This window comes from Drosophila grimshawi, unplaced genomic scaffold, assembly GCF_018153295.1.
Source record: "Drosophila grimshawi isolate 15287-2541.00 unplaced genomic scaffold, ASM1815329v1 contig_311, whole genome shotgun sequence".
In the NCBI taxonomy this organism is placed as follows: Eukaryota; Metazoa; Arthropoda; class Insecta; order Diptera; family Drosophilidae; genus Drosophila; species Drosophila grimshawi.
In genome coordinates this window covers 13,545,627-13,555,981 of record NW_025063098.1, presented here as the reverse complement: position 1 = coordinate 13,555,981, position 10,355 = coordinate 13,545,627, and the positions used below count along the sequence as shown (strand labels likewise).

At 34.0% G+C, this 10,355-nt stretch overlaps 1 protein-coding gene across 1 annotated transcript; it reads right to left on the bottom strand.

Moving 5' to 3' along the window:
- Window positions 1-2,120: 2,120 nt before the first annotated feature.
- On the bottom strand, window positions 2,121-7,840 carry LOC6567328 (myophilin). The gene is made up of 3 exons (XM_043214901.1): window positions 7,760-7,840; window positions 2,605-2,925; window positions 2,121-2,536 (listed from the first exon to the last, which is right to left on the bottom strand). The coding sequence occupies exons 1-3, from the start codon at window positions 7,763-7,765 to the stop codon at window positions 2,354-2,356; spliced, it is 510 nt and encodes a 169-aa protein (XP_043070836.1). The 5' UTR covers window positions 7,766-7,840; the 3' UTR covers window positions 2,121-2,353.
- Window positions 7,841-10,355: the final 2,515 nt, after the last annotated feature.

Genomic DNA, 10,355 nt, shown 5'->3' with positions numbered 1-10,355 from the left:
TCTGATAGATGGATTCACCGAAATAAACTCAAATGACATAATACTTGATTTAGCCAAGAGACCAATTCCATACCTACACCTACCACTTTAAAGAGGGTCTGTAAAACGTTTGCTACAGTTTCTGTGCTCCGTTAGAACAAATATTTAAGCCACTTGGGAATATACAAAATAAATAAAATGCACATTAAGCAACAACAGAAAAAAAACTTTCAAGATAACAATCGAAAAACCATAAATAAATCAGCAATTAAAACGTAAATGTTATTATATATTTATCAACACAATCCACTTGCTGTGCAATTAAAAAAATTACTGAACAATGTATATAAATAGAATGAAATAAATAATCACTGCGCAAAAACAAAAAACCAATTGTAATAACATAGAAGTTGAAGCGCTGAATGTCACAGCTATAAATACTAATAACAATAAATAATCATTGTGACCACGATAAATATAAATAAAACAAATGCAATGGAATAATAGCTAAACTGCTCGCCCATGCCACGCTTTCTAACTCTACAAAGGCAGAACACCTACCAATGGAGAATGTCAGCAATTGTCATTGTCAACTTTGGCTGCCAATAAATTACATTATTAGAGCATACTTTTGTGGGGGAAAAGCGCGGAAAAACTATTTGTAATACAATCAGCATTTCTCTATCACCATGCGACTGTGCTCGAGTGTGTGTGCCTGCACCACATTCTTTGTGTGTATCTTGTATATGTGTATATATAAGTATAGATATGTATATATGGCGTGCATATTTGTTACAACAATTGTCAACATAAATAAAATTAAGTGTACGTTGCAGAAGCAGCAGAAGAAAACAACCAGCTGACAGGCAACACACACACAAGAACACACAGCACAACCACATACTCACCCATACAAAGCACCTGTCACTGACTGTCAAAGTGACCATTTCATTTAATATAATCGCAGCGCTCGCTCCCTTTTCCCCTTGACAAGTTGAAATTAAACACAATCTTCACACGCTCACAAACTCAAACAGACACACACACATGCGAATGTGTGTGGAGTCTGAGGATCCCACTCCATCGATTTGTTGGCTCATTGAAATAAACCCAAACACATTTGGACGCACAGAATTGGACCGCTGAGGACCTAAGTCGACATAAGGCGTCGTTTCCCATTTCCATTTATCTGTCTAGCAAAAAATTCACATTTGCTCTGGCTTCGAATATTTGTTTTGTCACCTTCATTTAATTCGTAGTTTGTGGTTTTTCCTTTGTATAGCCCTTTCAAAAGATGCGTGTATAACTATGGGAGGTGTGTTTTTACACTGGTACAAAAGAAGAGTTTATAATCTTTACTAAAGTAGATTCGATTATAGATTCTTACTGCTATTTTGAACAAATATGTCTTAAATTACAATGATATAATGATATAGTATACATATAAATCAGTAGTAAACCTAAATAAGCATATGTAATAACTGTATATATTAGAAACAATAATAAATATATTACATTTCAAACATGCATAAAATAAACAATAAAATAAAAATCATAAATCTGTTTTCTTTCATGTATTTAATATTCTAAATATTTTTTATATTTCATATCTTGAATGTATTGTGTTGTATGCATTTTGAAGATTTGCATTGTGCTGTAGCTGATTTTAATTTCCCAATTTCAAGGAGCAACTTGAACTAACTTTCTGTGTACACAATCATTTTGTCTCTAAAGGTATGCCTTGTGTATCTGTACACCCACACAGGCACACAGATAGCTCTAAACACATAGAGAGAAATGACCTTGACATTTATTTTGCTTATCGCTGTCAGTCCAGGCGTTGAAATTGTAATTTGTGTAATCTCAGGTGGGCAACGAGCAGTCGTGGCAAAGACAAACAAATAAAGGTGCATGTTGGGGTATGACTCTATTTGGATGGATGCAGTGGTTCGTTGTGGTTGAGAGAGAAGGGGCAGAGGGTAGAGTTGTGGTGTGAGCAAAACCACTTAATCTCTGTGGCAGCTGAGTCTGTGGCTGTCGCGTGTTTTTTCCTAATTAACAGCAAAATAATGCTAATCCAATGTGTGGGGCAGAGAAAAAAAAAGAAGAAAGCATGTTGCGTGGAAGCAAGCAACTGAATGTTTGTATTAAAATTAATTAATTTATTTATTTCATAATATGTAAATTACACTTAGAGTGGCCTGCGCTGCGCTTCTTCGCATTGCTAATCATAAAAGCCGCCAACAAAAATATAAATAGAATTCTACTGTTCAACATTGCTTTAACTAATTTGGTTTTGGTGTAGCTGCTTGAGTGGGGCGGTGTATGTGTGTGTATGCGTCTGCGTGTATACCTGAGGGTGTTAATTGCCGTTTTACATGTGGCGCGTATTGCTGAAGCCACCATGGCCCGATTGGGAGGCGCCCTTGTTGAAGCCCATCTGTAGATTCAGCTCACCCTCGTGAGCACGCAGCTGCTCCTCGGTGAAGGTGCGCTCGTTCTTCTCGGACATCTTGGGGCCGAGAGTGGGGCCAGTGAACTCGGGATGCTTTTGTGTCTGTCAAAGGTATTTAGCAAGTTAACAACCTACTAGAATAGCGGAGCATCCAACAATCAGGCACTTACAATGCGACCCAGGGCGTACAGCGACAGGGTGACTTGTGGAATATTGCGACGCTCGAAGAGATCGGCTGTTTGGAATATCTCCTCCTCGGGCACGCCGTACTTCTTAACCGCCGCCTGGAAGCGCTGGATGTTCTCCATCAGCTGGAAGTTTGTGCCGCGCTCCTGAATCTTTTTAACGGAGCCGGGGGCCAACTTATTGGCCAGTTTGCACAGCCAAATGCCATCCTTGAGAATATCCTCATACTGGCCGCTGGGCACCTTCTCGCCGATGACCGCGAATATCCAGTTGAGCACCTCCTGTTCTTGTTCCTTGTTGCGTGGCTGCAATTGAGAAATACAATATCATCAGCTAAGTGTGCCAAACAAATAAATTTCTTGTAATTGTAGACAATATTTGGTAAACATTTCAATTTGTCCACACGGTCTGCTCCCCAGCATTCAATCAGCCTTCTATTGTCTATTATCTAAAAATAAACAAGCAAATCTCGCAGATTGTCCGCATTCAGCCGAAAGTCAGCAGAATGGGAGCTTAATTTGTGTGTGTTTTGTTTTTTTTTCTCCCTTGGTAAATGTGCTGTGCACAAAGCTGAAAGTAAAGAGGGACTAGGCATCACTGGACCAATTGCCGACAAAGGCCTTAGTCCCTGGGGTAAATTGCGCTCGAGCCCGGCACCCACTTCAAGTGGCAGCCCAACAACAAGTGAAATATAAAACGAACACAATAACACAAACAGAAACCGAAACAGAAATCCACAAATAAAAACGAATAAAAGTACACTCATTTTCCAATTAATTAATTTCGATTTTAATAGCGCGCCACGTGAAATGGTGAAGTGAAGCCGCGGTCAACGAAACTGGAGTCGACTCCCGAGAGCCGTAGCAATTTATGTGACAGTTTATGTTGACAGTGAAAGCCACTAACTGTTTAATTGAAATTTACTTGCAGTCCGCCTCAAACTGCTACTCCTTGGCTTGGGTCAATTTGTGTGTATTTAGGGCGTAGTTAATCAGCACATTTTTGGTCGACTGGGACTTATGGTCATTTGTTTAATTACAAGACAACTGCGCGATACTCTTTACGAGTTTACAAATATCTGTTGTCGTAAAAGAAAGCAAACTAATTGTCCTGCCTACTAATATGTTAGTACAATATTTTTATGTGATGTTAAATGTAAGTTAATTGCAATGAAAGCTAATCAACAGCTAAATTATCATTAAATTATTTACAAAAAAATTTAATTTAGAAATACTTAAAAGTATGGCATATTACAATTTTTTAAGACATCGGAAAAAAATTATATTCAAAATTAAATCATTTTTCTTTGTTCAACTCCAAAAATATTGTACATTTTATATGTTTTTGTTGGTCAATGTATGTACGATAACCAATATAATTAACCTAACTGTTTTCCTAATTAAAACTAGCGCGTCTCTTCTAATATTTATATATATATATATATATATATATATATATTTATATTTATATAAATATATATATATATATATATATATATATATATATGTATATATCGGAGTAAATTCAACAATTGAATCCTTGAAAAATATGCATTCATTTCAATTTAAATTGCATGGAGGAAGGACTCATTAATATTTTGCATATTTGCGCTAATTTATTGTGCTTTGTATTTTGCGTTGTGGCTTTTGTTTTACTTGCATATTTGGATTTAAGCTGCCATTTGATTTGTGGCCATGTGTGCAAATAAAATACATTTGAAAAACCGCGCTGCCAAAAACCAAACAATCCGCGAAATGTCAACATTTTTTTTAAAGTGCCTATTAAAAATTAATGAAAAAAATACTGAAGATATAGCTAGAATAATCTATATATCATAATTTTACTAGGTTTTGTTTTATTGTGAGCAGCATTGATGCATTTTCATGGTCTTGGATAGCTGCGAATATTTATTCAGCTGCAGGCTGCCAGTGAATTTAAGGCTCGCTGCTAGCCAATTGTCATTATGTATTTATGTATTATTATTTGTATTTATTGATTTATTTATTTATGGGCTTGTTTGGTCGACATTTCAACTTGAGCGGCGACACGCTTACATGGCAGCCAATGAATCGAAGGCTTTTTAATGAATTGCACATAAATTTGCATTCGCCAGTGGCTTCGAATTTAATTTTACCAATCGAATGCCAATACTTTCATCACTATGAGTGCAGTTTACTCTGCTTTTCTTTTTGTTTAATTTTCAATTTAATTTACAGGAATGTTGTACTTGCTGCTGCGTCTGTTGGTGTGATCTCAAATATGTAATTCGCTTTTCACTTTTTACATTTGTTCGCTGCTTTTCTGTTATTGTTGAAGTTTTTGTCATTAAAATAATATAATCAGAGACAGCAATATGTAGGATGGCAATCCAATACAAATTCATGTACTGTTAACTAGAGTGGCATAAATCTTTTGCCACAATAATAGTAAATATTTTCAAAATAAATCAAAAGATGTCGGAATCTTTTCTTACTAATTCAAAACTTGTTATTATATTGATATATTTGTTATAGAATTCATTTAAAAAATATTTGCGTACGCATTAAATGCTGCCTTAGTATGAAAATAAAAACCCACTCATAAAATTTGAATTCATTTTCTGATTTCTGATTCTTTTTAAAAAATTTTGATTTTTAATTATATACTTTATATTTGCTTTTACGCTTCATCTGATCATATTTTGCTTGTGTTCAAATATTAATTCCGCTATACTTTCTGTGCACTTGACACTCCCTGCTGGCCTCGCACCGTAATAATTTTGGCTACACGGACAGTTGTGACCTTCAAATAACCCTCAATTTGTGCTGGCGGGCGACCCGTTTTTTTTTTTTACAGTTTTCAGTTGTCTGCTTTCAGTTTTTCAGCTGTTTGCCTTTTTCCGGCCGCGCGCATAAATAAAAATTTTCATCTGAACATAAAGATAAACGTTCATTTTTTCGCTTTTTTGTTGAGCGCCAAAAAGTGTTGACGTTGTTCTCTTGTTGTTGTTTTTTTTTATTGTTGTTGTGGTTATTGTTGTTATTATTTCAATTTGTCATTTGGACCACTGCCAATTGGCGGTCGCCGCCCAACATTAACCAGCAAATGAAATAAAAATGTGCATGCGGCGCCCACGCGACTAAAAACACCATTCAGTATGGAGCCAACTGGGTAAATGGCAATAATGTTTCCGTTTTATATCTATTATATCTTAGCTTTGGTCAACTATACAGAGGGTATATATTTTTGGAAATGCAATCAGAAATAATTGGTTAAAATGTTACGTTACGTACTTTTTACAGTCATTTAAATTTTTTAATGTGCTTAAAGAGATTATTTGACTGAGAAAAGAACGTGAGGCTTCTGCATTCAAGTTTTGTGTTATAGAATATTCATGTTAAATTGCATTACAGTTCGATACATTGGCTTTTGCGCTTTTATAGTTTTTGTACTGTTGCCAAGAAAATGGCAGGTGCCGGTCAATAAATTTTCGGGATCGTCGTCGCTGTGCAACAGTTTGTTTGCAAAAATTGTAAACAAAACTTGCTAGCCAAAAATATACAATATTTTAAATAATGATGTCATACTCTGCGCACATTAAAAAATATAATGCAATTTTTAACTCAACAAACTCAATGGAGCTTAACTTTTGTTAAGCTTCATATGGGACTAAAACTATTTTATTAAAAAACATTCGTTTCAAATATGATGAACGAAGACAGAAGAATGAAAAAGGGATTTATTTCTGCTCAATACTTGTATGTACTGTTTTTAAATATGTATCTTGTACATCGTGATTTTTACTCGATATTGAATATTTCGGCTTAAATAAGTCATCATTTAAAAGCGACTGTACATGAATATCATAACTTTGTTGGTCTGTTTCTGCAAACGGTCAGAACAAAATAAACATTAAAATCATCGAATTAATACAATATAAATTGAATTCGTTGAACGAAAACTGCAAAATAATAATTTATGCACCAGTCAAAATAAAATAAAAAAGAGAAAACAAAAACAAAAAAGATATAATATTCGTATCTGTAGCAACGGTTAGTGATATGTTGGGACTGTGGGCTCGTTCTCATCGATCCAGCGACTGACAGCATATAATTTATCAGATGCGACTGGCGAGTGTAACAGGCCTGGGGGGGATTCGGGGCCACAGCCCAGGGCCAGAATGTCAACAAAGTGATTTTTTATTTTAATTTACAAAAGCGACAAAGTAAAATGGCGCAAATATCATATACGAAAAAGAATTATGGCACACTGGCTGCCCGAGGTGGGCGTGGAAAGTGCTTTAACTGTGCCACAAGTGTGCGCAAGGCCACAGAGCATATTATGGATATATTTGTATGGAGTATTTCATTACATATATACAAATGAATTTGTAACATGCAGTTGGTCGCCTCTGTATTTGTTCGTAATGAACTATTTAAATATTTGATCAAATAAGAATTTTTAATGAAATCAGCAATCATTTCGTGCTTTGTAATTGAATGTTTTGTAATTTAATTGATTACAAAAACCGTTGTAAAATGTTCGTCAATTTCATATAAATTTTGTAAATAATAGCTATACTCTAATATACAATTTCAATATACCCATTTTACCATTTTTAATATTTTGAGTGTATAATAAAGTTCTGAATGCATGGTGAATGCCTTGAATTTTATTCACTTTGAAAAATTCGATATTATTCGCAGACAGACCTTAGTTTACATATTTGTTAGGAAAAATATTGAAAGGTATTTTTGTGGAAACATAAATTTATCAAATTTATTAGAATCATATTTTGTTTTCCATTTTCAAAGCCGTTCATTTATTTAGTTGGCGTAGTCCACATCCGACACCAAACTTCAATGAATTTAATTTTGAATTTGTTTAATAAATCACTTTTTTTTTGTTTAGCTTAAGTTTATCTCTTCATTAACAATTTTTCCATATTTATTAAGGGATATCAATTGAATATTTCCAAAAACTGAACAGATTTTCAATAACTAAATAAATTTCCAACATAAATTCACATTCAGCACCCAAACTTAAATTTCACAATTCTTATTTATACTGCATATTCATTACTGATAATATTTTTTAGTTTTATTTTTAAGGAAAAGTTTGTATTCCATAAAGGATAACATTGTGTGCAACAACACTTACAGCCATTGTAGGTTTTGAATGAAAAATGCAAATAGATCTATTGAGCTGTGCGCGTCTTTAGCGTACAAAATTTAATTTTCGACTGACGCAAATTTTTGAAACAGTTTTCCATTTATCCTAAGAGCCAAGAGATATTTAATGAAACTGCTGAAAATGTTTTAGGTTAGCCTAATGCCTCTGCCCGTATCAGCATCGACGTCAGCGTTGACACTGACGCCAACGTCGACGCCAACGCCAACGCGCGGCATTCAGAATTCAACACAGACTCGCCCGCTTTACTGAATGCCAAAATCGCCTGAAATAAAGCCAATGTAGGTTGCAAACAAACAAATTTAGATATGAGCAGCGGAAGCTCTTTATGACGTCACGAAAACAACAAAAATCCAAAACTCTTAAGAAATATTAAAACTAAACAGAAGTGTGCCCAGTGCTATGGCCAGAAAACGCAAACTATTCACTTCCCTGTTGTTTCTTGGCCGCATTCATTTAAAGCAATTTGCCATCAATAATGTTAAGTTCCAACTGTTCATTACTAATAGATATCCGAGCATATATATATATATATATACATACATATATATATATATATATATATTAATTTGTCAATACGTATGTATAATTTTGTGGGGGCGCTTTTAGTTGACAAGTTCAGGTGCAAAGTATTCTCCGCATAACAAATTGCACATTTTAAATCTCACAGTCTTGCGGCTAATTTTAAAAATGACGTTGACTTTGAATTAGGATTGAAAATGTATTTTTCTTTTTAAATTTTTGTGCCATGTCATTTGGCAAAAAACACACTCATTTTTTCTATATAGCTTAAGACAAATATCGTTTTTATTAACGCTTCATTTCAACAAAACTGGCGCGCTACATGAAGGTCACACAAAATTAAATTGTAATTTCAATTAAAAGTTTTTTGACATTCAGAAATACCAACTTTGCAGCAAACAATTTCGCTAAAAGCTAAAATATTTCAGCCCTCTCCCCTCACAAAGGTCTTAGTACCTCAAGGCAAAATTTGCTCACAACTTTGTCAGTCCATTTGTTTATTTGAAACTAATTAAATTATCTAGCACAACATTTTGATCAAGTTCAAGTTGAAATGCTGCCATTGAACACACTTTGAGATACTTTCACAAATAAACACACACACTGCATCTGGAGGCAAATTCGGTTCTTTTCACACCTGAGGCCCATAAATTATCACACCTCTGACGTTTATTTTGGGTGTGTCTATCATCTATTTGTTTGCTGATATTGTTCGAGGTCAGTGATTTGGGATGCCGCAAAATAAATAGTTTTTTTCTTTTATGGAACATGAAACAAGGCATATTTTTATTTAGATTGAGAAGAGAGTATAAGATACAGATGTTCTGAGTTTTAGTGTTGTAGTATTTTTTCATTATTATTATTTTTAAGAATTAACAATAAAATCTGTAAGCAAACTAAAGACTTATGATAACATAAGGTCTAGACGTGACGTGGTTTACTTTTAGATACAAGGCTTAAACATTAAAAGAAAAATAAAATTTGAAAAAACAAAGGGGTACAAAAAAGTTATGGTTAGTTTGTTTTTGAGTGTTGACACAGAATACGCATCGTTGAATATTTACGATCTGAATGAAACAAAGTTCAAAATTGTATTTATTATTTTTCATATTCCGTAAATTGCAAAATAAAGAAAATTGATGGGCAAATGGAACTTTTCACAGAACTGAGATAAATTAGGCATCATTCTTTTGATTCAGCCGCAAAAAATTTAAATGAAAAACCAAAAGGATAGAAAAAAATGAATGACTACACCTACGTAACGAGTTTTCATACAACTTTCGAACAGCTGCCAAGGCTGCAATCGAAATTAATTGAGCGACTCAGTGCCAGCCCATGTATGTGTATATATGTATGTGCACCTATACATACATATGCTTTCATATATGTCAAAGTGAAGGCGTTGGCGTAGGCGTCTACACATCGACCTACAAAAAAAAACATGCCGGTCTGACAAGTGGCGGTCTGTCTGTATATTTGCTTGGTACGAGCCAGAAAGTCAGCAAAAACATTCGTGTAAAAAGTATCCGATTTAGTATAACATTTTGGTGAATATAGATGTAGACACATATATATTTGCCATTGGTTTTTTTTTCATTAAATCGAATTATTGATTCCCTTAAAATACAAAGTGTGATTTTATAGTTGCAAATGTTGAGCAAGATTTTATTTTGTACATGAAATAGTTTCAACGAAATTTTCTTAAAACGTCAAAAATAAACTTTAAAATGTTTATAATGTTATATTTGACAAATGAATTTTCTTCATCATCCCAACAAATGTGTTGGACTCTGCTTGTAAACAGAATTTAAATAAGTAAATAGTTGTTTTTTTTTCTTTCAGACTCACATTGGACACAAACAACTGTTGCTCATAAATAAGAAGAAATTTGATTTGAAAATAAGGCAAGGAAACAAAGAATTTTCATGTATTTTTTTTTAATCGATAAAGCCATATATCTCCCCTACACCTACTGTGTGTGTTTGACTGAGGGAAACTAGCACAAAACTTTAAATGGCAATTGCTTGAGAGAAAGAAAGAAAGC